The 25,341-nt window shown below is 45.7% G+C and overlaps 6 protein-coding genes across 7 annotated transcripts in view; 4 read left to right on the forward strand and 2 right to left on the reverse strand.

Annotated features, from left to right (window-relative positions):
- Nucleotides 1–1,910: 1,910 nt before the first annotated feature.
- LOC120953107 (keratin-associated protein 19-2-like) lies at nucleotides 1,911–2,676 on the forward strand. The gene is made up of 2 exons (XM_040372795.2): nucleotides 1,911–2,023; nucleotides 2,120–2,676. The coding sequence occupies exons 1-2, from the start codon at nucleotides 2,012–2,014 to the stop codon at nucleotides 2,432–2,434; spliced, it is 327 nt and encodes a 108-aa protein (XP_040228729.1). The 5' UTR covers nucleotides 1,911–2,011; the 3' UTR covers nucleotides 2,435–2,676.
- A 2,488-nt stretch (nucleotides 2,677–5,164) lies between these two features.
- Nucleotides 5,165–7,921, reverse strand: LOC120953021 (nascent polypeptide-associated complex subunit alpha, muscle-specific form-like). Its single transcript, XM_040372673.2, has 2 exons — nucleotides 5,564–7,921; nucleotides 5,165–5,493 (listed from the first exon to the last, which is right to left on the reverse strand). The coding sequence occupies exons 1-2, from the start codon at nucleotides 6,594–6,596 to the stop codon at nucleotides 5,354–5,356; spliced, it is 1,173 nt and encodes a 390-aa protein (XP_040228607.2). The 5' UTR covers nucleotides 6,597–7,921; the 3' UTR covers nucleotides 5,165–5,353.
- Nucleotides 7,922–15,893: 7,972 nt separating this feature from the next.
- Nucleotides 15,894–18,471, reverse strand: LOC120951376 (mitochondrial 2-oxodicarboxylate carrier). Of its 2 annotated transcripts, none has more exons than XM_040370056.2 (7): nucleotides 18,269–18,471; nucleotides 17,819–18,030; nucleotides 17,535–17,717; nucleotides 17,365–17,462; nucleotides 17,117–17,291; nucleotides 16,508–16,612; nucleotides 15,894–16,419 (listed from the first exon to the last, which is right to left on the reverse strand). In XM_040370056.2, exons 2-7 carry the CDS (start codon nucleotides 17,978–17,980, stop codon nucleotides 16,225–16,227), a joined length of 918 nt encoding a protein of 305 aa, XP_040225990.2. In that variant the 5' UTR covers nucleotides 17,981–18,030; nucleotides 18,269–18,471; the 3' UTR covers nucleotides 15,894–16,224. The 2 variants fall into 2 exon arrangements, with proteins under 2 accessions (XP_040225990.2, XP_040225991.2); XM_040370057.2 differs by having other exon boundaries at nucleotides 15,931–16,419; nucleotides 17,819–18,048.
- Nucleotides 18,472–18,780: 309 nt separating this feature from the next.
- LOC120948635 (ribonuclease P protein subunit p14-like) lies at nucleotides 18,781–19,391 on the forward strand. Its single transcript, XM_040365205.2, has 2 exons — nucleotides 18,781–18,891; nucleotides 18,975–19,391. The coding sequence occupies exons 1-2, from the start codon at nucleotides 18,860–18,862 to the stop codon at nucleotides 19,279–19,281; spliced, it is 339 nt and encodes a 112-aa protein (XP_040221139.2). The 5' UTR covers nucleotides 18,781–18,859; the 3' UTR covers nucleotides 19,282–19,391.
- On the forward strand, nucleotides 19,285–19,875 carry LOC120948634 (mitochondrial intermembrane space import and assembly protein 40-B). The gene is made up of 2 exons (XM_040365204.2): nucleotides 19,285–19,502; nucleotides 19,586–19,875. The coding sequence occupies exons 1-2, from the start codon at nucleotides 19,285–19,287 to the stop codon at nucleotides 19,818–19,820; spliced, it is 453 nt and encodes a 150-aa protein (XP_040221138.2). The 3' UTR covers nucleotides 19,821–19,875.
- Nucleotides 19,876–20,162: 287 nt separating this feature from the next.
- Nucleotides 20,163–25,341, forward strand: part of LOC120948632 (protein similar) — a 113,918-nt gene continuing 108,739 nt past the window's right edge. The window contains exon 1 of the mRNA XM_040365202.2: nucleotides 20,163–21,720. Coding sequence (XP_040221136.2) covers nucleotides 21,650–21,720 — 71 coding nt within the window. The 5' untranslated portion in view covers nucleotides 20,163–21,649. The remainder of the gene's footprint in view (nucleotides 21,721–25,341) is intronic.

The raw sequence follows: 25,341 nt of genomic DNA on the forward strand, positions 1-25,341 counted from the left end.
TATGAAGAAACGTTCCGGAGGTCCCTATTTAACACACTTCATGTTAGCTTTATCACTTCAAGAGCATCAATATTAGCAGGTAATTTCCCATCGCTTAAAATCAAGAAAAATTGCCCAAAAAGTGGAAAAATGGGACTTATATCAGAGTTGATTAACAAGCGACGAACCCCGTTACTTCACTTTTGAGGGTTCGTCGCTTGTTCCTACTCCAACTGCATCCTTTAAGAAAAAGCTAACAAACAATGAAAATTGATTTTTTATCCACTTCGCTATGTAGCCTAAACTTGATCCTTCGGGTGATTGTCTGTGCTGGTCGATAGAACATGATCACTGTGCACGTCACCAATAACGATGATTATGTATGACCAAATTGTCACAATGAAGTATTTTTCCATTTTCCCCTAAAAAACCGCTTGACATAAAATGAGAATAATGTTTGTTTTGCTGGGAGAATCTTCATGCTTACAAACAGTTTAATCCATGCTTAATAAAAGCCACCAGTTGCAATCCAACTGCAAAAGTAATTATAATGATCATACCGTAATGATCACGTGTATCAAAAACGTTTGCAACAAAAAAACACACTTTGCATAAATCTTTAGCACCGAGGTGCATTGAAAGAAACACTAATTTATCTATTCAATACACCACCTCACGGTTCTCTTCTGATGCTCGCTGCAACTGCATACCGGCCCGTTGAATCTTCATCATCTTCGAATGGCCATACCCGAACCTACCATGCCCATGATTATCACGTAATCAGCAAACAATTAATTAAATTCAAATGACTCTTATTTACCATTTCGTCTGTTAATGTGTTTTCTTGTACGCGATGGCCTGCTTTTTCCCTTCCCCACGTTTTCTATTTCCCATCCGCTCAAAGAAGCCGCTCAAATGGCCGCAAACGATCAAATGATGGGTGGAATTTATTTTGATGAATTTTCACACCAAAGCTGGGATGGGAAACGGGGGTAGGGCTTGTCCGTACAAGGCAATAAATTTACCGTTGACCACCCACGGATTCGCACAAATCGTTGATACTAGCGTGCGATTTAGTGGTTTTTTTTTTCTCTTATTTCATTGCGTGTGATTAAACCGGCAATAATTCTGCCCCTCCCCGGTGCCGCCGCTGTTGTGATCGATGGCCCAAAAGGTGCGATTCAGTGCGTCTGAAAAGCGTGCCATATTTTCACACCCCTGTACCAATTTCGAACCCGTTTTAGGGGGAGGTGTGTAACGCATGTAACAGAGCAGTGAATGACAGAATAGAAGAGAGGAGGAAAAACAAAACTACGCTTCTGCAGTTTCGACGCTGCCCTGCTAGCAGGCGGATTAGGAAACAATTGTACTTTTGGAGTACGGCTTTCCGCCAAAAGTACACCCGTGCTACCCGTGACCCGGCCACAAACGCTATTCTTCATCACCGGCTGCAGCAGCCAGAATGGCCAGAATGAGCTGAACACTAACCCTCCGCGTCGCGCTGTGACTCAACGAGTGAATGACGTACGAATGCTGCTTAGACGCGCCCGGAAGGGTGCCTGATGAACGGGGTTAGAGCGCCAGAGCAAGAGCGCACCTGTGGAAGGGGCACACACCGAACGAGACGGACGAGCTGCAGTTGCACACCCCGCGATGCACTACGGGCCGGGTGGTTCGTGTGCGTTTCAACTACAACCCCCCCCCCCCCCCCTCGACCCCATTCGGGGAAAATTCGCACGATTTGCACGACTGAGCCAGAAAGGGAGAGCGCGACACACAAAGGGTTGCTCTGCCGTCCCGTGTCTGATACGAAGTCTGACTGATGCTGCTTTGCTTGCGCCCACCGGGAATAGGGGGGGCGCTCGTGCGAAATGCTCTTTCACACAGGGGGGGACGGGAAATTCTGGGCACCAGCCAGTTTCGTATAAAAGTACTGGCAATTTCCAACAACGGCATCAATTCACCACTTGCAATCTCAGAGTGCAAACGTGTTCTAACCAACCCAAAACCAACCAACCCAACCAAATCAACCATGAAGTCCTTCGTAAGTAGAGCTTAGGGTTTAGGATAATAATTCGGCCAAGAATAGCTCCTGTTCTAAAGCATCTCACTCTTTTCCCACCGCTTCCCATTCGCTCAGATTGCTCTGTTCGTCGTCCTGGCCATCGCCGCCGTCTACGGTGCCGAGTCGGAGTCGAAGGTGACGGAGAAGCGTGGCATCTACAGCGGTCTCGGCTACGGCTACAACGGCTACCCCGGTCTGGCCGGCCACGGCTACTACGGCGGTGTCGGCGCTCTCGGATACGGCCACGGGCTGGGCTACGGATCGCAGCTGGGCTACTACGGATCGTACCCGGGATACGGATACGGTTCGCACGCCGGTTACCTGGGCGGCTACTCCGGCTACTCCGGCTACTCGGGCTACCCGTACGGTCTGGGCTACGGACTCCACTAAGCGTCCTTTACGTACTCCCCTCATCGATCCACCCGTTCGTGCGCCGTGGTGCAGTGATGCAGTGAAACAGTGCAGTGAAGTTTCCTCAAAACGTGTGTAAGCGTGTGCAGTGCATGAATGTGTGAGTCGTGAGAATAATTCGATCGGTCAGTGCGATCGCGACTTGCGCCATGTTCCTCAAGCTGCTGTTCATTGCCGCCGAAGATGCACGTGCACTGTGTCCTGTACCGGGGGGGGGGGGGGTGCCCCGAACGGTAGGCGCTCGATCGAGGATTCGATGCTCCACCAGGAGAGTACACTTCCACCCGCTCCAGGGAACCAACCCTGGGATGGGTGAAGTTTTCGGTCCCAACACTAAATTCTTCTCTCGACCAACTTCCATGGACGAATGCTGTGAATACTTTCGAAAGTATACGACTACTTTACTATACTTGATTTTTTGCCTACTACTGTGTTATTACAACTACTCTTTCTTTTTTTTTTACTTTAGTCTGTAGCATTTGTACAGTACAATAAAGAAAAAAAAACTTTTACGTAAAATATGTGCGTTAAAATATGTGCCATCCGGAAAGAACTCGCCCTGGGCAGTGTGAACCGAAGAGTCCAAAAAGTTCTATTCAAAATGTTTTCATCGAAACATGCGGATACGTCTCATACGGTTATCGAATAAAAGCGATAAAATAATATCACATGCACATAAAAACTGACTTAAACAAAGCTCAAGTATCGATAAATTCGCTGGTAAGGATTCTTTTCGTAAGAAAAACTTATTCTTTTCAGTGATTTGAATTAGAGTACAGTAACTGCTAAAGGGAATTGAATTGAAACTAACGCTTTAAATATTCATGTACAAATAATGCACTGTAAACATTCTTCGCGATTCAACTCACTCGCTCTCTGTACTGGCTAACGACTCACTTCTGGAGGACTATACTCACTCACTCTCAGTCACTACTAGTTATTATTAACAAATATTTCCACAGTTGAAAGGAAAACACATTTTTGAAGAATTTATACATTATCGTTTGTTCAATCATCCAATAGTGGCTTGAAGTTCTTGTAATTAGAAATATTACAAGTTAAAATTAACCCTAAAACGATCCCCAATGTCTACGACTGTCCAAAGCTGCTATACTTTTATTTGAATTACGTTCCAGGATCATATTATGATGCAGCTACCCATACCAACATGAGAAACATCCTTAGCTAAAAATAGCCTGTGATGTTTTGGACTGAAATCTATCATCGCCAATATGTTAAAAGTACATTTTCGATTTGGTTTCAACTTGGGTTGGATCGTATTTTCTATTTAAATGCATGGCCAATTCATGCACCTTGGGGTACCAGTATGTACCAGTTTTAACCCTACAGCGTCTACAAAGCATTGATTTGATGGGTCTTTTGTGATGCCTTTGTTGGAATTAGACTACTTTAGCGTGTAAAGTACACCATCAAATCAATTTTGTTGTTTTTTTCTCATCTGTATTTCATGACACGAAAGTTCAAGGCTTTCAGTCGTTATTGTACAGCTGCAGGTTGTTATTGTTCAGCTAGTACTCCAATTACTAGCATCGCAGGCTCATTCATTCATGCTTTACAATTGACTGCTTATCCGAAAACAAGGAAATAAAGCGTTCGTCTAATTAATGCCACAATAGCGAGACTTGCCACTTTCATTACGCGCCCTATCGTTTCCCGAATTGAATTCATTGAATCGCTAGAATCGGTAGAACCGAAGGCATGAATGGGCACGCAAATGCTAGGGAATTTAGTAACTGTAAAAAACAACACTATAGCCGATTTTACAAACAGATACAAAAGTAATTAATGGGTAAATCATGTTGCATCATTGATTTCCTCTTACAAAGTACTCGTTAACTCTAAATACTACAGCCAGGTGGTAAACACGCTGTTCTCGTGGTAAACAGGGCATACCTTTTTGGAGAAGCAAGTAATCGCGGCTGATACTAATCAACACAACCCTCAAACGATCGATCGTGTAACACTGTAACGGCCTGTAACGCTCTTTTACAGCAAACCGCCTGAAACGTATGCAATCATCATTACACACCACCAAAGCGGTGGACTGTTGCATACACGTTGCATGGATGGAATGGAATTTGAATGAAAAAGAAATCTCGTGTTTTTTTGTTTGTAAATCCACAAATACTAACAATATGTTTGCAAATGTAAATGAGCATTGCTTGCGCGACCGACTGCACCTTGCATCTCAATGTAGGAACGGACGTGCCGCGGACAAACCAAAAAACCACCGAGGGAAGCGTTATTAAATTAATATGCAATCGATAGCACATCCAAATAAACGGGAAGAAATTATGCATTGTACCACTCGCATATGGAACCAGGAATTAACTTTCCCATTTCCGCCCACACTAAAACGCTTGCTGTTAGAAAATTATTTAATTTGTTCCGTTCGAAAAATTCGTCAAAATTAAGCACGATTCCCCTTCGGGTGGCGGTGAAATGGAGGGCTCGCTTGTGGGACCTTGGGTTGGGACCATCGTGTGCTTGGTTAGTTCCGTGCCTATCGGCTCGCACGTCCTCCACCTTGAAAGTGGGCTGCTACTACTGCTCGTGGTTGATTTTTGAACAGGGAGTCGTGTTCGAAAGTGCTAACCGCTGGAATGTGATGCGGGTTCGTCGCTTAAAGCGAGCCGGTTGAAGTCTTTCGTATGTGATATGCCGTACGCAGCATTGTTGGGCAATGGGTATGAGGAGAAAATAATTTATTCGCTTTAAATTAGTTCAAATAGCTCACGAACAAAAAAAAACATAAAATAACAAACAAAAGTACACACAAACACATAGCTACACTAAGCTACACATACAAGAAACTGCTGGCATATTGACTAATGGAGCGCAGCGACTGCCATTGAGGCACTGCCTTTGACCCCGGGCTTACTTTTTCTTCTTCTGGTAACCGTTGTGGGTGATGTCGACATCGTAGCTCGATGGTCCGGTGTACCGGCCATTGTTGGAGGCAACATCGTACGGCTGCCCGTTGAACGGACCATTACCCTCCTGATGGTGAAGCGATCCTGCGACGGTAGAAAGCGATCAATTAGAAACTGTTTGCGGCGCGAACATTTTAATAGGAACTGAACCTACCCTGCTCGTACTCCAGCAACGCCTGGTGGTGTGCTTGCTGCTGCTGCTGCTGCTGATGGTGATCACCGTGCAGCGTCGGTGCCGGTGTGCTGCTGATGTAGATTTGGCCCTGCGATGTGGCGTACGACGGAAGGTACGCGTTGGACGGTGGGGCCGGCGTTGGCTGATTGACCACCACCGGGCGCCAGGGTTGCTGCGGCGCCTGCGTGACCTGCGTCGTGCCCGTGGTCAGTGTCGTAGCGATGGAAGGTGTGACACCGGTCGCACTACCAGTGGCCACCGGGATGCCGACGAACTGAGGTTGCGGTACACTCGAGACGGGGCTGTACACTCCGGCCGGCAGTAGACCGGCACCGTTCGGACCGACGGTCGAGAACGCGGTGTAGAATGGTTTCTGCACGACGACGGGGACCTTGGCCGGTTCGGCCGGCTGCACCGGGACCGCTACCGGGATCAGCGGTTTCTGGGGGTAGGTGGCGAAGTACGTCTGCTGGGTGCTGCCGGAGGCCGCCGGAGCTCCCACCGGAACGAACGCTTGCGGATAGGCGGCAGGCACGGCGGGCAGAGCGGCCGGGTAGGCTGGCAGGGCGGGAGCGTACGGTGTGAAGCCGGCGGCAGCGAGTGGAGGCACAAACCCACCGGCAGCAGCAAAGGCCGGCTTGACCGGTGCCACCCCAAAGCCGGCCGGATACAGACCCGCAGCCCCGTAGAGGGTCGGATAGCGCGGGAAGTTGCGCTGGTAGGACGTGACGCTGGCACCGCCCGGGAAGAGCGCATAGCCGGGCGGTAGCACCGACCCACCGAGCGTTGCTGCACCCTTGTGCAGCCCTGGGAACCGGGCGTACGGGCTGGGATGGTAGCCCTTGTGGAACGATGGGGCAGCACCGTGCAGCGGGATGGCCGCGTGCCCGGCCAGGGCGAACCCGTGCAGCCCGTGGTAGATGCCACGCTTTTTCTTCTTCTGCAGTGCGGACGTTGGGTCCAGCGCGACCAGGGCCACCAGCAGTAGCGCCAACGGCAGTCTTCGGCTCATTGTGGACACAGCTCGTTTGTACACGCTTCAGACACAGACACAAACCGAGAAGGTCAAACCACCAGGCAGAGGGTCAAACGGTTACAACACCCCCGGTACTAGCCGGTTCAATCACAAGCACACACACACACACGCGCGCACGGAGACGAGCACACACCACGCCCAGACTGAAGTCACCGGATGACCTACACGAAGGTCCGCTTGACAATGAGTCGTCCCTGGTCCCGGTGGGTCATATTTATAATGCGGAACTTCATTTCGCTCGCCCCCCGGACAAGTGCGCCAACAACATCCCCGCCGTACTACTGCTGTGCGCATCGAGTTTTCGGCACTTATGGGTAAAATGAAAAGAAAAGTGACCGTTCCACCGTCGCCCCCGGATAGCATGGTGCTGGTGCCGGGCGTTGGCCATCGCACTATACCCGTCCCTTCGCGCGCACGCAGTGGCGCTTGTCGTGCATGCCAAGTGTTTTCGACCGAACCCAAAGGAGGGCGGGTTTTGGGAGCGGGAAATGTTTCATTTTCACTGTACGGTGGCCGATCGTTTAGCCGTACGGTACGTGCTCTGGATGCGAAAAATCCTGTAGCAAAAGGTGGGGGGTGCGAGGGAATGGGAAGGAACACAAATTCCAACGCGGTGGGGACGAGCGGTGTCTGATCGATTCGGCTACATTCCCGTGCCCGATAGCATAATCGATGATCGCACAAAGATTAGCCGAGGCTTTGCACTGACTGCCCGCCAGCACCCGTGAATGGATGTGCCGACCGGTGTGTATGTGTGTGTGTGTGCATGGGGATGACCATTTGCAACCGTTGCACCGTTGCACGGGTGCATTCGCGCACTGGCACCTTGTACGGGATGCGGTAACCCAAAGGTGGCGTTACCATGTTCTGTTGCCATTTGTTGTTGCTTCCCCAAACATTGTGCCGTAGTGTGTCTCGTTCCGGCATCCAGCGGGCCAGCGGACAAGTGCGATTTCTTTTTTCGGCGCATCAGCTGTGCAAGCTGTGGCACACACGATCAGCGGCGGCCTGTGCACGTGTTTGCTCGCCATGCGCTGGGAAGGAGTTCAGTTTGGCTGCTTTCTTATTGTGTGCCGTACTGGTGCTGGCCAAAAGCCGCTGCTGAAGGTGGTGACCGAATGGTAGGAAGTGATTTATATTTAAATTGATTCACCATGCGCTTCGTGGATTACCGTTGGGATGTGATTGCTGTTTGTTGTTGTTGTCCATACAGCCAATGTTGCCCAGTTTATGTTTATATCACATTTATTATCACAATTGCACACTGTGGCACTGGCGGCAGTTGCGCAAGCAAGTCGATCTGGCATTCGATTCGCAAACGAGCAGGACTCGTGGGTTGGCATCCTGGCACTAAATAAATGCAGGTCATAAAAGTTGGCTTTATTTATTGCTTTATGGTAAAACTATTTCGGCGAGGTTTTTTATTTGCTCGGTGCTTCTGGGTTTCGAACATGATGAAAACTGTGATGGTTGGTCATAAATGGTGCAGAGGATAACAACTTCAATCAATTTGTATTTTAACATAAAAAACTATTTTTATTTTCCTCGCAAACGGAGAAGCTTTCAATGATTTTATTCGCCTTCAAATTTGATAAATTTTAAAATTTTAAATTGTTTGATGAAATTTGAGAAAACAGCCCTCTTTTCGGGCTTGTTAGAGACTGTTTCGATTAACGATCAGTAAAAATTAGATCGCTCGTTTATATGGTATTTCGATCGTCACCAACCGGGGAATGCACAGTGGTCTGTCGGGTAAACACGCCGGTTTCTACACGGGCCAGATGGAATCGATTCTCATCTGGAAGTAGTAACCTCTAAGAAAAGAACTTCCCGGGGTTGGTGAGTGCGCTCTAGAAGCTGTCCATCTAAAATTCGATTCTATTCTATTCTATAATTCGATTAATTCTTCTATTAGGCGTAAACGTCCTACGCGGACATGCTGGCCTGTACAGGCTTTCGAGACTTTATTCAGTATCACATGCAGCCGGATGGTCAGTCCTTGCTTACGGGAGGACGGTCCTTTCTAGGCTTGAACCCGCTATGGGCATGCTATTAATCCGTTCGAGTTGAGTTGACGAGACTCATAACAAAAACCTTTTTATCAAAAGCCGATATCAATCTCATATCCATGTTACACCTATAACTTATGAATGAGTTTCAGTGGAAATAAGTGCAAACATAACTGTTTTTCAAGCGTTTTGAAAATGGTTTAAAAACGTGAGTTTTTTTTGGGACAAAACATCTTGTATAATTGGAAATTTTGAAGTGCATGGCACTAGTGTATGTGTTCCTCCATGTTTTGAGTCAACTTTGTACCCGTTTTGGCGACGAGCTGTACCGTAATATCCTAGTGCACTGTTCAGCTTTTCTGGGACGGAATCCGCTCATAATAGGGCACCATACCGCTGCTCTCAACAGCAATGAAATATAGCGGCACACTTGCCCCAAATAAAGGTGAGCCACCTCTTGCCCCAAAAGTGATTACTGTTTGTAAACTGGATTTTTCAATGTCAGTGACAGTGACTAAATTAATTTTTTTGTCAGCTTTACGGTGATCCATTTAGCTACACAACATAACAACGACAAAAATCGACTATTCTACATGAACTACGGCAAAGTACATCTAATCAGTGGGACGAAACGCTCTGTATACTCATTTGATCATTCCCACTAAAGTTTTACTGAAGAAAATGCTTGGTGGCACTCTTATCCCCTATGACACTCTTACCCAAAATTCCGCTGTTTGCGCATGTAATGATAATTATGAAGGTTTTTTTTATAAATGATTTGTGTGATACTGGTGTATTGACAGCTGCTTAAATATGTAAACAAACAATGTTGGATAACAGATTCTAGAGCACTCCTTTTTGTGGTACTTACACGTTTAACGCCCGATAAGTAAGTAACACGTTTAAGGAGCCTTTATAGGTGGACAAGAAGAAAAAATATCGTGACAAAGGCACATCAAGTTAAATGATGTTTAATAGTGAAAAAGAAACAGTTTTAATGAATTTAACGATTAATTTATTGCATTTTGATGCTCAATTGTAGCGTGAAACAATGAGATCCCGATCCCGAGTTATCCCAACGGCAAGTTTTCTGTCCTTTGTATAGAAAAGATCACATTGGAGTTCGAGTTATGTTAACATCAAAACAGAACAAGCCTGTATTTATCATTTCTTCTCAATCAATTTGTATGTAGCTTCAAATTTGTTTTACAAATTTCTTAATTTCCATCATTTCTTTATTTTTACTGATTTGATCGAGCTGCAAAGCTATTGTTTGGAGTAAATTTGTTCTTTCAAATTAAAGCAACGTACGATTGCAGTCATCGTTTTCACAATTATTTTCCTACCAGGAGCTTAAAATGCAATAGACGACAATGATCCTTGAGCATGCTTCGCAACAGCACGTCAATCAGTGTTTAACTATTTTAAAATGCAAAAGACCTTGTAGGCGGACAACGCACAAGAACGACAAAAAAAAACTTCAGTAAAACAAACCCCTTTCTCGTACGTGGGCCCATTCCCAACTGCAACAGTTTCCCGGTTTCCGAGGCCTAAGAATCCTTGAAACCCGCTCAGAACAAACCCCTACCATCCACGAAGGGCAGCTCGCAGACCCCTTCACACTATTTAAATCATGCAAAGCAGTCAAGAATGTAGCCCATGCGAAACGTGAAATGAAAAACCCACCCCTGTGTGCTTGCCATAAATCCCTATCACCTTCCTATCACCTTCCATTGCCAAATAGTCGAGTTCAGTTCCCCAAGGAATCGAAGAGGAAAAAGAAAACCGATCGCGCACTTTTGGCAAAATCGTTGTGCTTTCACTTTCGCTGCCCACTGCCCAAACCAAACGGACGGATCTACCGCATGTTGTCACCGTGACACTGTGAGTCATGTGCACCCCGACGGGGTTGGAACCGATTGGCTACCTCCCTGCTCTGCTTGAGGGACACATGGGGCCGGTGCATTCAGGGTCACCGTACTGCCGTAGTCCTTGCTTTGGTGATCGGAAAAAGAGAACTGTTCGCCGCGACAGAACGGTTCTGTTAATTTTGAAGGGATTTTTTTTTCTGCTACCACTACGCCTCGCGAAAGTAAGTTAGTTGTGTCCAGTATTTAAGCGTGTACGGAACAACACAGCTTTAATAAATAAACGAAAATGATCGTCCCTACAGCTGCTGGAGGGATGAAAAAAGGGGGGAAAAACACTCAACCAGGGACGATCGTGCGCGGTGTTTTGATTTGATCTCGAACGTTTAACGCGCCGAAATTAGTTCTACAATACGGTGCCGGTCGATGTCGAGTGGGGTGGGGTTGGGGGTTTGCCCAGACCGGTGAAAAGTAGCAATGGCAGCAGCCTCCCCACCGTACACAGTGTAGTACCGGGCGGCTGGTGGTTGACCATGAATTTGCGTGAAAGAAGAAAAAAAACCGGATCAGTTGTGGCGCGTGTGTGAATTGGTGTGGTGACGGGGCGGGTTCGTGCTGTGGGTGATCCGGCGTGCAATGCACTTGCACCGATCCATCACACATCACACCGCGCCCCACCCCATGCGGCGTGTCCAGTTTTTATGCTGTCGCTTTGACCCACAGTTTGGGGTGTTACTGTTCGACGCGGGGCAGGTGGGAAAGTTACTTAGGTTTGCTTATGACGGGGGCCAGTTTTCAAGCTAGGTTTAAAATGCTGTAAATGATTTTATTCCATAGATAATCTTACCGAGCATCGAGGTTGGTTTTTAAAATAGATGATTGTAATATTCTGGCCTTTGTTTGTCCTATTCTGGTAGAAATGTTAACAAACAAAATTGAATTGAATTGACACCTTTGATTAAGTGGTCGAAAGTGTCATAATTTTATTTTAATCAGTAATTAAGGCCACCTTCCCGCTCAGGCTACTTGTAAATAGTAAAAAAGTCTGGTCTGAAAACTAAAAAGTAAATCACTAAATGTTACCCCCAAAATCTTGAGTAACGTATCTTGAGTAATTGATCCTATTACATTACTAGTACAAAGTAGTAGAATCGATCAACATATCGAGATAGCCCGAAAGCTATTTCATAAAGTATACTATCTTGTACATTGTGCGTACATTGCATCCGAAGGAATCTTTCGATTCGCCCTCTATGGGGGCCTGATCTTATAATCGCAATATGCTCAATAGTTAAGCCACCGAAATCTGCACCACACGTGCAAATACAGTACAAAGTGTGTATCTACACACTCTCTCTCTCTCTCTCTCTCACACACACACACACACACACACACACACACACAAACACACACACACACACACACACACACACACACACACACATAACAACCTCCATTTGGCTGCACTGCGTTGAAGGTGACGGTAGGACTAAGGATCTATTCAATACTGGCACAACGCCCCACATTCACTTTTTTGTTCATTCACTACTGTCTTAAGTCACGATTGTTTGGTCGGCTAAATGTTAGCCATTAAAAACAAACAAACAAAAAACCATGCCCACATAATCGTTCTAACGGTGGTAGAAGCTTCTAAACGAGTTTACAGAGCTCTTTTAAACGAGTTGTCTAGTCAACTCATTAAAATCTGCACGTTTAAAGCCATTCTGTTCGGGCAAAGGGGTTTCTGTTTCCCAAGTGAATGGTCCATTTTAGATGCTATGACTTAGTATTTTCGCATGCAGCTAGAACCACTTTACAGGAAAAGGATATTAAAAAACACACACACTTAAAAAGTCCAGTTTAAAGAAATGGTGTAATTAATATTCTCCAACATCACTACCAGATGACTGTTTGACATCTTATCTTAATGCTTTAACCTGTGACGCTGTGTCTTAGTGACTTAAGCACTGCTCATATCTACATCTGGTGAACTTGTGTGTTTGGGATTACTCCATACTCGGAGCTTTATGTAATAGGGCGTTAAAAAGCACCAACAAAAAAGCTATCCCTCAAAGCTAGGTTTATGTGTTTGGCGACCTATAATTGCTTGCTCGGGTGATAATATTATTCGCTAGTGCGTCAAACGAATGAAAGCACGCGTCCCAGTTTTATTTTTTATTAACAACATATAAATGCGTTTTTTTCCGTATGCAGAAGGAAAGCATTATTACTATTACTACTATTTTTATTATTACTCTTATTGTTTTTATTACTATTATTATTACTATTATTATTATTATTTTTATTATTATTATTATTATTATTATTATTATTATTATTATTATTATTATTATTATTATTAATATTATTATTATGAATAATATTATTATTACTATTATTATTATTACTAAAATACGATCAATTTTAGTATTTTCGTTATAAAACTGGTATGAACATTGAAACACAAATGTGAAAACAATAATAAAACAGCATAGAACAACATAATTGCTATTCCATTTGTTACTCCGGAAATCGTTAAAAAACACAGCAAATATGTTAAAATACAACAACCGGAACGATATGCTACTTCGTACAAAAGTGCATTTGACCTACATTGCTTGTAAGTGTTGCATAAAAGAAAGGCATGCATTATTGCTAAATACAAATATCTCTGATCACACCTGCACCAAAAAAGTTTCATTCTATGCAAACTCATCCAACTAGTTAATCGTTACAAAATCGATACATTGCTACATGAGCGTTACAACATTCTACGGATTACGGTTCGAACGGGCGCGGGGGCTCGTATTGGAATAAAACACGTTTTAAAACCAGAGCGAAAACCCTCCTCCAATCCTGCAGAGGAAGCATTTCTGCATGTGCTCGCACACACTTCCACCGCGCATGTCACCGGTCGCCCTCTGCCATGTAGAACTTGTCGTCTCCCCCCTGAACGGGAGCAACTTTCGACTTTGCGGTCCTACGCCCAAACGCCCCAAACTGCGCCCGTTCTTGAGCAGCAGCAGCAGTAGTACCAGCAGCAGCAGCAGCAGCAACATGAAAGAATAATGTCTCACTGCTCTGCACGGCGGTGGCCAGTTAAAGGGAGATGGAAAATTATCTCTTTTTTTATTTTACCTTCTAGACAAGTAATCGTGTGTAAATTTGTATTAAATTGGGGTTCAGTACGGGCATATGGGTGGACCACCACCGGACCAGCCAAACCCTTCCCGCCCTTACCACGGTTCAGCAGCCGCTGTCTGGCGTACCTTATGCTGCGCGAGACGTCCTCTAAGCGCACCGAGCGACAGAGACACACTTCACCGGGCACAGGCTTAATGATACATTACGGGTGGTGGACCGGTGGTTTTACTTTCCGTCGAAAGCGGTGCACACAACAACAACGGCAACTACAAAAAAAAACCCCGCCAGTAATAAAAATAATCCAAAACTCGCACACGCGACTCGACCGACCGAAGCGAGAAGGGGCCGCCTTTTGACGATCGTGCTGCTGCTGGTGGCAGCATCAAATTTCCGACGACTCCGGTTGACCCGGGGGTGGGGAGCGCAGAACGAAGCAGCAGCGGGGCGGGCAAAAGGTGGGCCAGTGAAATGATTTCGGATGGACAACGGCTCTCGAGACGCGAGAAACCATTCTAATAAGCTAGGGGCGCTGGAAGTAGTTTAATCAGTCGACTTGTGACCGTGCTCCGGATCGGACGGACGTGATCCGCGCGAAATTGGTGATTGTGTGTGTGCGCGCTGTTTTGCTAGAATTGATGGGCTAAGGAAACGGTCCATAAAAGTGTTCCACCATGAAGTGTGCCGTGTATCTGTGCCTTTTGGCAACGTTGGCCCTCGCGATCCCCAGTGCGGTGTGTGATCGTGCCGAGGAGCAGGACCTGACATTGCGCCGAAACCGCAGAACGGTGCAGTTCCTGGTTAATCATTTTGTACACTTTTTCGGCCTCAGTAGCGGTGGTGGTGGTGGTGGTGGTTCGAAAAAGGTGGAACCGAAGCAGGATAATGTGTTTGCACTGCCACTGACCAGCATACTGAAGGCGTCGGCCGGGAAGCTTTCCGGCGTGAGTGCACCCAAGCACAAGCAACCGTCGTCGGCGGAACGTGAGCCAACGCTCCAGCACGATCTGCCCCAGTGGATCGATCGTCCGCACAAGCAGGCCAATCCCTACAGTGAAGCGTTCGAGGCCGATGCCCTGGAACCGACGCGCGTATCGTTGCTTAGTACAACGCGCGAGCCAGAGGAAACCACTACGACCAGCACGACTACGGAAGCGCCAGTAACGACCACCCAGGAGCCGGCACCGCTGGAACCGACCGATCCGGTCGAGCCGGAAGCAGCACCGGAAAACCCAATCACGGTCGAGCCGGAAGAGCCAGCTACCAGCGCACCGGCGACTGTGGAGGATGCACCGGCCCAGGAGGGCAGTACCGAAGCATCCGGCGCCATCGCGCCCGAAGACGTGAACCGCCTGTCCGATGCGAGCCTCAGCGCACGGAACGATGTGCGGGAGGAGAGCTTCCGACCGACGCCGATCCCGCTGGTAAGCTACCAGCATTACGTGCAACCGGCAATCTGGCCCGCAGCAGCCGGCTTTCAGCAGTCAGCCTTCCCGATGCAGCAATACTTTGGCAACAATGTGTTCATCCCACCGCAAACCGCGTACCCGCTGGCAGCGCAAGCGTTCCAGGTGCAAACGCTCCCAGTCTACCACGGTCAGGGTTACCCACTGGCCACTCAGCCCGCGTACGATAACAGGCTGTACTATCCGTCGGCCGGTGCCGACTCGCAGCCGAAATCACACAGCCGGGTGAAGCTGCATGACAACCACTACGATCTTGTGACGTACCACGACGATACGGAAACGGCCGCCTCCAACTATCAGCACCAGTCGTTTGGCAACTATCGGACGCAGCGGTACTGAATTTCGGGAGCGGATTGAAATGCAGAACACCGCGGGATGTCTGTCTTCGCTTCTATTTTAAGCGCTAGGTGATCGTTAGGGAATGATCGTTAGGGAACGATCGGGAGGTATTTAACATTCAAAGATATCACATCATCACATCACATTTGTAAATAGAACTCATCAATTACAGAGCAGCGCTTATGTGTGTAGAAAGAAATTAGAACCACACCAGGTGTCCCTCCCCCTCCCGACAACGGATCAGAAAATTGTAGAAGAATGGTTAAGTGTGATGGTTAAGTGCAGAACTGTACAAATTGTTTAATAAATTTATAAACCCAATCGTTAGTACATTACTTTACCTCGCTTCTCAATATTTATCGTGAATTTATCGCATTTTTTTGTGTAAAATGTTTACCAATACAATGGTTTATTGTAAACGACTACGAAATTTGAACCCCAGCTACATGCATTTTCAAAAAAAAAAAAAAAACTCTACAAATGCCCATTTTAGGGATGAAAATATGACTCCAAAACTATTTTAAATATATTTTTCCCATCAAACCATCCGTTACCGAGCAAAACCGGTAATTTATAAATGCATCTGTATTTTTTGTATAAATGCGACTTACCATCTTGATCGCACCAACAAGCCGAATGTGCTTCAAATACTGAGAAAAAAAAACACATATAAAAAAGGGAAGCACCGCTTCAATTATCTAATGGAATGTTGTTGTTTTTTACGAATGTTCCGTCCCATTTTGATCTGGCTCTGTCCTCCTAGTGCGTTGCGCAACTACTACTACTTAAAGTAGTCGTCCAGAAAGGCGTACACATAGTCGTAAACTACCAGCATGATTGCACCGCCCGGCCCGAGCCGCATCACCTTCGGGGTGAGGCCTTTGTACAGTGCCCCAAACCCTTCCTCGCGCGCCACGATCACCATCGACCCGAACGTGGTACGGTACTTCACCTGTCCGGGAATTGGTTGAGGGCCCTGGCGGAAAGAAAAGTGCACATAAAACTAATTTTTAGTGCACTGACATACGCACACACACACACACAAATACGGCTGTCCTACTGACCTGGATGCGGGATTTGGCCACGTCGAAGGGAATATTCACGATCGAGCCGAGTGTTCCACTCACGAAACCGATGCCAACTTTGCGCAGGAATTCTTGCACAGGATCCTGCAGGACACATTTTGCACAACGTGTAATAATGGTGTGACGTTATCGCGAGTTGTTTGTAAATTAAAGTCTAATAATAACTAGCGATTAAATGAAACGATTTGAGTATTGCGGGAATGGACTGAAGCAGCTAGAAACACACATGCACCACAATTTGATCATTACATAAAGCTAATGGAACGCAGCAAAAGCAACGGGGAGACATCGCGAATCATTCAAGCGAACCGCACATAACATCTTGTTAGGGCTAAGCAACATAACATAACAACAATCGCATCACAACACAACATTGACATTAAAATACCATGGCTACCCACTTACCAGTTCTCCCTAACCATACCCTAAGGGCAGCTGGAGGATGAGTGTATGTTTGTTAGAGAGCGGACGAAACATGAAACAGATGATGAGAATGTAGCAAATGTGTACGCATTCGATAGACAATGATGATGCAAACGGTGTGCAACAGAGGGATGCACCGCGCACTACCGCGACGATCATGTGTACCTTATACTCCGGAACGATCCCTTTCACGCTGTGGTAAAAGCCAAAGTAGATCATGTTGAACACACCGTTGCGACCGATGGTGGCGGTTAAACCGCGGTTCAATCCGTTCAGCCCGAAGCCGGACTCGTTGATGATTTGCTTCGTAACGGCCCACGTGCTGGGGACCTGTCCCATCCTGAAGGAGCAAGAGAAATACAGTGAATAATTTTGCTCTAATATTTAGAATGCTAGGTTCTATCAATACCTACTTATTCTTGTTTGCCTGCAGGGTAACCTTCACCATCTCGAATGGATTGACCAGAATAGCTTCCGTTACGCCCGCTCCCAGGCCAGCCAACGAAAATGTCTTTCAAAGCAGAGAGAATAGCGTAAAGCGGCAAAGGCCAGCAGGAAAGAAAAACACACCCGTTATGCTTACCAGTGGCGTTGGTTTGTCCGATCCGAACAGAAAGAAACGTTTGTACTGCTCGAAGGTTAAAAATTTGACCGCACGCTTGGGCGTTTCCACCAACACCGGCGGCAGGATGCCTTTGTACAGTGAAAACACTCCCTCCGATCGGGCCATTTTGCGGATGCAATCAAACACCCCGTTGTAGTAGGTCTGGAATGAGAGTGGGTCGTGAATGAATGAATGAATTCAATGAATTCAATGAATTATCCGCGGGTTCCGGTGGATTCAGCTGCTTGGGGGTAATATATTACCGTGGATTTAGCAGCACCGGCAGAAGGGCTAGCTTGCAGCTGCAGCCTTGTTTTGACCAAATCCAGCGGGTGCATTATGCACACCTCTACGAAACCGGCCGATCCCCCAGCTCCGACCTGCATCGCCGCTTGCCGTAGGAATTCTTTCAGATCCGAAGGCATCTTGATGATTGTTACTAAATTAGCTCAGTTCTTCTTCACCTGAATAATACCTGAAAATAGCAGAAAGACTGTTCATGAAAGTGAAGAGAAATGCATGTTTAATGACAACTTCAAATGGAACCATTGGACCGATATTTCCCCGCTGGATGTCTAGAGAACAAAAGGTATCGGTGGGACGCTTATCAGACACAGATGGTCTGAAAATAGGACACACATGCACCGTTTGCGATAACGCTTTGTAATAAATCTTTCAAGCAGGCACGCCCGTGAGAAAGGAACATGATTTACCTTAAACCGCTCCTTCGTTCGTTTCACATTAGATGCACCGGGGCCAAAATATAATTGACCTACGCTTAAGGTCACACCGTATTGGAACCAACAGCAACGTATTCTGGCTCCAAATTAACGAATGATTCTGGCAATTGCTTGATGGTCCGAGGGGAAGTTGCGTGCTATTGCTATGTGGAAGACGGGACAGAATGAAGAAGTTGTTTACATTTGAGTCGGTCTTTGTTTACAGCGGCACGCCTTGAATCAGCTGTTTGCGGTGCAGGTAGCTTGCATCAAACGGTTTTTTCTTTAAGATGTGTGTAAAAGTTTTGTACCTTTTTACATAAAGAAATTATATTAAAAATTAAAAAAAAAAACTGCTTATAAGTGTAGCACTTGCGTAAATCTAGTAAAACAACACAATGCACATTTCAAATGTGTTCCTTTGCCTCTGTAAAAACGTAAACGTCATTCCAGTGACAGCACGTCAATGCATTCGAAATGAGCCATCCCGGTTGCTATTTCACAACCAGCTGTCACAACATACAAAACATGCTTTCATAATAAAAAAAACGCATTATTTTCTCGCCGCTCAAGCATGGTTCTACTATGAGTGACTACTTTTATCTAGATGTTGAAATGTAAGTAACGAATATTTTCCCTATTTCCCGCATTCTTGGCACTTGCTACAAACATCCACCCCTTCCACTTGTGTCACTTGTAGAAAACTCGCTGAAAAGCCAAACCAATTGTCCGCACTATACCTGAAGGGCAGCATAGAACGATCGCTGACGAAAGTGTTCGGCGAAATCGGTGGCCAAACTGAGGTGGATTTGCTGAAATTTGACGCACAGCGAAAGCGTATTATCCTGCGCGTGCCGAAAGAATTCTACGTGAAGCTCCGCGCTGCCATAACGCTGATCGGAGAGTTCCAAGGAGTGCCCTGCAACTTCCAGGTAAAGAAGGCATCGCCCCTGCTGCTCTCGTTGGTGGAAACGCACGTAGACTTTGCCGGTCAAACCGTTGCTTGAATCATGTCGCTGTGCAAAAGCTACGGCAAGGATAAGGTAATCTTTGCCACCGCTGAGGACCATGCAACGCCGAGCAAGGTGGAGCTACCGGAATCGGAACCGCGACCGGGACTGATACTGGAAAATGGAGACATCAACTGGAACTGTCCATGCCTCGGTGGCATGGCGATCGGTCCGTGCGGTAACGAGTTCCGGGAAGCATTCTCCTGCTTCCACTACAGGTATGTCACTCATGGGATTTATCGAACCATCCGTGCTTGGAGAACTGTGTTACATAAACCAACTATGCTCTCCATTCTTCCAGCCAAGCACAGCCGAAGGGTTCGGATTGCTACGAAGCGTTCAGCACAATGAACGAATGCATGCGGAACTATCCTGGTGTGTACAAACAAAACCTCAACGAGGACGAGGATGAGGAGAGTGGTGCCGGTGTGGCGAGCATGATAGCAGACGAAGGAGAGGAGGAGGATGATGTCGATGCGTCTCCTCCGGCAAAGGCGGAAAGCGAATCAAAAACCGTAGCGACAAAAGCAAACTAAGTTGTATAAGCGAAGAAACAATAATATACGCCAGAGAGTAGTGTTACAGCTGTGAGCAATTTTGGTTCCATTTATTGTAAAAGAAAAGAAGATAATCGATGAACATACAAAGATTTCATCATACTTTGCAAGCTTAACGTGCACCGTCAAAAGTATACCTCAGTCCATATAGAATCATCCTCATAAAAAAAGATAAAAATGAAGAAATTTTATTTTAAATAAAACACAAAACTGAAATTGCGAAAAACATTTTCATTCGTCGTCCGATGGTGGAAAATTTGGACCGCCTTCGTTAAATTGCGAATGATTTTGACGTTTTCGTCAAACGTCGCCCCGGTTTGACGTTTGTTTCGTCAAAGATGGATGTTTTTGTGATTCTGTGTGTGAAAGCGATTGTGATTGGATGGAAGTGATATTGGATGCGCTATGCGAAAGCAAAACGTAGAAAAAATCAGTTAATGTGTGCATTATTGAACGCGTGCTGAGTGCAAATCCTACCAGTGCAGTGATCCCGAAACGTGCAGCAAACGGCAGCGTATGTGTGCTGCTTTGGCGCTATTCGTTTGGCCGCGATATTCAAGGTTTTTTTTGTCCCTCCGTGCTTGCCTATTGCCCTCTCCACATCAATAACAAGCGTAACCTTCTGGTAGCAGCAGCAGCAGCAGCAGCGATAGCGAAGAGTGTGTGTGCGCGCGCCAGATTCTGGGTTAACAGCGATATTTCCGTCGGTCAAGCAAGCGGGAGCTCGGGTTAGCACCTTCTGGAAGGTGTGTGTGTAATTTCCCCTTCCCCTTTCCGCGGATCGGTCCGATGAGGTGTGCGTGCGGAGACAAAGTGCATATGCAAGAAGCTATCACTAGTATTACGCACCATACATCTCGCTCGTAGCATCATCATCATCGCGCGTAGTAGTCAATGGCAGCAGCAGCATAACTAGTAGTAGAAGAAAAAAGCACACACTCTCACATCCGGAACCCCCCCATCAACCGATGTTGTTGCTGGGTGCACGTCCGTTCGTTAAAGTAGGTGCAAGCGGAGCAGTAGTGCGTTCGAGGTGCGAACAACCATTGGCACAAGCCAGACAGAACGATTTATTTTGGATTTCTGGCCATCGAACGAGAGGCAGCTGATTGTGGCTGTGTGACGTCGTGACTCGTGCAAAGAATAAATATCGAAGGAAGAAGAAAAAAAAACAACAAACGGTATACCGAAAACGCGTGTTGCATGTTTCGAAGTGTTGGTGAGTGTATTCTATGTGTGTGTGTATCTGTATGTGAATGACCATCGTGTGCGTGCGTGTGTTTATTTTGGTGTTTTGACGGTGGCAAGCAAAACGGTGCGTGATTTCGTAACACGACAAGCACGGTCCGACCGCCCCAATACACCCCACAACTGTGAGATAGTGAGTGAATTCAGTGCATTTTGTATGTGTGCGTGCGGCGTGCATTGTGAAACTAAACTAATACCGTGAGTGCGAGTGAAAGCGCATCGTAGACACAAGCAAAGCGAAACATCACTATCAAAAGTGCGTGTGTTCCGTTGCGAGTGAGAACCCCTGTATGTGTCGATGCTTATTGTGTGCATGCCCTTGTATGTGTGTGTGTGTGAGCGTGAAAGTATTGTGTCTCAATTAGCATAATTGTAAAACATTAGTGGAAAAAGCAGTGTCGTGTCTGTGTTTGCACGGTTCAACTTGCTGTTTTGAAACCAAAATTCCTTTACCCGAGGGGCCCTTTTTGGCAAGCTACGACGAAGCAAATTGATAACTCTTCTACCGGGTGGAAGGAAGAGAAACAACAATTCCCGCGAAGGAACTGCCGTGCCCAACGATGACGAAAACCGTAACGAAACCGGCGGACACGACGGGCAAGGCCGGGAAGCCCGTCAAAGAGAAGCGAAGGTAAGACAAAACCCCGTTGCATCGAAAACTGGAAAAACTGGCCAAAAAGGGTCGGCGAAGGTGTCGAGGGACCCCCGAACGAGATATGTTGTTCGGTGTGTGGAACTCGGTGGAATCATATCGTGAAAGCTACGCCGCAGATTTATGCTGTAACCTTTGTAGCGATTGATTTTTCTTACATTGTTGTACTGCCCGTTTTTTGATCGTGCCTTCGAGTGCATTGTTTTTTTTTAGAGACTCTTTAAGCGTTCGAGAAATTGACTTCCATTTTCTAAATCTCAATGCCATCCGATTTTCGTGTGGTCTCAGGTGATGATGCATCTTCCTGGCATTGGAATGCTCACTCGTATCATAGTAACCCTTGAGGGAGGAATCTGCAGCACAGAATGGTGAAGCATCGTAACCATGGTATCTTGTATGTTGAAGATATTTGTAGTCCAACGCAAAGAGAAGAAACTGAAGACCCCTAGTCGCGTAGGTCCTTCAGATGAACGCGTGGTCGCGTGGGATGCGTATGTTGCAATCGTTTTAAAAAGAATGTTCCGCTCGTTGTATCTTGACGCTAATGAGTTCAACACAAGGGTAGTAAATTGTGTTGTTATGTTTGTGGATTTCATTCGTAAACAAATATTGTACAAATGGCTTTGAAATATTAAAAAAAAGTCTGTCTATTTCATACATTTTGCTGCGCCGCGATGAATGTGGCGCGCAAAAATAAGGAAACGGGCTGGTACTTAGCCATAATTACTACACAACAAACTCGACATGATCCATGTGTGTGTGCTCGTGTGTGTAGCGCACAAATGACGTACTGGACGTCCCCTGTTCTGGATAGGGTCGTACGAAGGAGAACTAATTGCATATGCCCTGATTATTTTAAGCGTACAACCGCCAATCGTTAGACGGAAGCGCGTTGTGGGTGTTTGCTTGAACGGATGTGATGATCCATTCTAAGGTGCTTTGTTTTAAGTTCTCGTGGTGGAAGAACAACAAATCAACGCGTAAAAACACATTTCAAGGTCATGCAAAGTTGGTGCTGTAAATAGACATTTTAATTTATTTCATTTAGTGAACGAAAATAGCCAATTCTTCTTTAAGGGGTTTTGCCTTTTTGATCACGCCATGTGGAGTCTTTAAAACTTAATCAATATGTTACATAACAAAGACCGGCAAAAAAAGTTCCGCACTCCTGCCTATAAATGTTCTTTTACGCAGTCGAATGTTCCTGATGTTGCTGCTGAAGATTGCCCCAGTTTTCCCATGCTATAAGGACACGCCGGACGACCTGCTGCTGGGGTGTGGAATGTACCGCAACGCAGGGTTTTGTTTTGACGTTCACTTTCGATATGATGACGCCTTCGGAAAAGGGCTCGTCCATGTGTGTACATCGAGCTTCTCGTGCGCAGGCGTTCCACCTTCGCCGGGAGTGCTTGATGCTATCGCTCTTCGGGCTAGTGCCATCATTCAGAACGTGTCTAGCGCCGAAGATCCAACAGTTCGCGTCCAACGTCTTCGGGCGATAACGTCAGGATACACGGCAGTCGGTTTGTTTTGTGGAGCATGTTCGTACACCTTCCAAATTCTGTTGGTTCGACGAGCCTGAAGTGTGCATGTGTGCGTGGGGGTGAATGCCGTTCAACTAGCAACGACCGACAAACGACATTTCAAAGCTGTTGAACCTGTTGAACCGGTGTGATTAGCCGTGGGCATTCCTTTCCGTGCGCCATCATCATCATCGTTCGCTTGGACACATTAGCAGTCGCTTGTCTCGTTGTGTGTAGTGTGTTGACTATTTTTCGTTTTCAATCTCCACAAAATGGTACGACACACTCGAAAGTGTGAGAAGGGATCATATCACTCGACTTAGGTTCAAATCGAGCATGGGTTAGACTTTATGCACATATCAGCTAGGAGCTGTTACTTTAGCAAAATCTTTACCCTTGCTAACGTTTGCAATGAAAAACTCGACTAAAATTGTCTATTTTTCATGCGACTAATGAAATGTTTATTGCACATTCAATAATAATAACCCATGAGTAAGCAACCAAAAATTGTATGCTCTTTCAGTCGAACTCTAACCGTGATGGCCATAAAAGTGAAGCAACTTCGTTCAGAAGCGTGCGCGATATGACATCAAGAGGGAGTCGGATGAGTTCATCCCGGCAGCTACAGCATATTGGCATTATTAGATAACAATTGTAGCATCGAAAGAAAGCCCACTTCCGAATGGCAGACGACCGTGTGCGACAAGAAATATCAAAAGAAGCTGAATGGGAAGACCAACGGAAAAGCAGTTTCCTCGCTGCGTTCGCTTAGCCGGGAGTACGATGCAACTGAACAAACAGTCAAAAAATACCTGGAAACATGAACATACATGTAAAACATGCTTATACGCATGTCTTCGTCCGCTTTGGCAAAAATTCCGGATAACTGACAGAAGGCTGCAGCTCGCAAGGGGATAGATTGATTACCTTTTAAATACCTTTTATCACAGATATTTTTGGAAAGCAATTATCTGTCTAAGTTTTTTTCCTCTAACCCTTCCGAAAAAAGTATTTTTTTGCAATTCAAACGTTATTGTACGCCTTTGAAAAACGCTCCAAGTGATATTATGATAAAAATCTCACAAAGAAAAAAAAATCCAACCATTGAATAATTCTAAATTATATTCATTTCTTAGACGGATTTCCCTGGCAGCTCTAAATTACCATCAATGCAAAGAAGAACATAGACGATTTTACATAGATCTCGTTGAAAAAAAATAGCCATTGTTGCTGATAAGAGTTCTTTTAACATTCAATCAAACATTGAATGCTTTTTGCACTTGCTGACGACCAATAACCTTTATTGATTAAAAATATTGTTCGTTGCTGCGTCACTAGTTGTAATGAGGTCTAACCTCCCCCCAAATTTGCTCACCGAAAGGTCTTTGATTGTTTGTTTATGGGGGTCAATCAATGCAGTTTAAGTGATAGGACAGAAGTTTGTCTTACTTGTGCAATCGAAGCGTTTATGAGCGTAATGATAAGAATTCTACACATGTTTATATTGAGAGGAAAATCATTCCTTTTTTTAATTTTACTTCATTCGTTTGTTTCTTGCTTGAAGCAGCAGATCAATCTTTAAACTAATGTTTGATTAGTAAACCTGAAATACAAATCGTTTGTACTCTAATAAAACGCATTGGTTAAGAGCTGTGCGTCATCACCGGAAACTCGATTGAAAGCTTTCATTCCCTGTTTGGACAAAGCAGTTGTTAAGGATTCTGTGTTCGTAATACACGTACGTGCGTCGATTACTATTACAACCTTCGCCATGACGCATTTTGCATGAGAATAGTTTCAGAAACAGATATCATTCTTTCTGCATTTTGGCATACGACTTTACGTCACCGAATGCACGTAAATTCCCACCTTCGCGAAGGGCGGGAAAATCCAACACAGATCATGTGAAGAATCAATATCTTTATCTTATTGTATTATTGAATGTTTGTTATCTTTATGTTTTTAATGTTTGCTGACGCCGTATCGCTTTATGTTTAATGTGTGTTTACAAATTTCAACAGAAACACGAAGCAAACAGATCGCACTGCGGAAAGGAATTTCAGTGAAAGGAGCGCAC

This window comes from Anopheles coluzzii, chromosome 2 (genome assembly GCF_943734685.1).
Source record: "Anopheles coluzzii chromosome 2, AcolN3, whole genome shotgun sequence".
Lineage (NCBI taxonomy): Eukaryota > Metazoa > Arthropoda > Insecta > Diptera > Culicidae > Anopheles > Anopheles coluzzii.

Coding starts and splice junctions, on each gene's coding strand:
- LOC120948634 (XM_040365204.2), top strand. CDS start 19,285: ATGTCGCTGTGCAAAAGCTACGGCAAGGATAAGGTAATCTTTGCCACC. Junction 19,503..19,585: donor TTCTCCTGCTTCCACTACAG/GTATGTCACTCA, acceptor CCATTCTTCCAG/CCAAGCACAGCCGAAGGGTT.
- LOC120953021 (XM_040372673.2), bottom strand. CDS start 6,596: ATGAGCCGAAGACTGCCGTTGGCGCTACTGCTGGTGGCCCTGGTCGCG. Junction 5,494..5,563: donor GTTGCTGGAGTACGAGCAGG/GTAGGTTCAGTT, acceptor CTACCGTCGCAG/GATCGCTTCACCATCAGGAG.
- LOC120951376 (XM_040370056.2), bottom strand. CDS start 17,980: ATGCCTTCGGATCTGAAAGAATTCCTACGGCAAGCGGCGATGCAGGTC. Junction 17,292..17,364: donor CTGCAGGCAAACAAGAATAA/GTAGGTATTGAT, acceptor TTGCTCCTTCAG/GATGGGACAGGTCCCCAGCA. Junction 16,420..16,507: donor TGGCCAAATCCCGCATCCAG/GTCAGTAGGACA, acceptor TCTTTCCGCCAG/GGCCCTCAACCAATTCCCGG.
- LOC120948635 (XM_040365205.2), top strand. CDS start 18,860: ATGAGTGACTACTTTTATCTAGATGTTGAAAT. Junction 18,892..18,974: donor TTTTATCTAGATGTTGAAAT/GTAAGTAACGAA, acceptor TGTCACTTGTAG/AAAACTCGCTGAAAAGCCAA.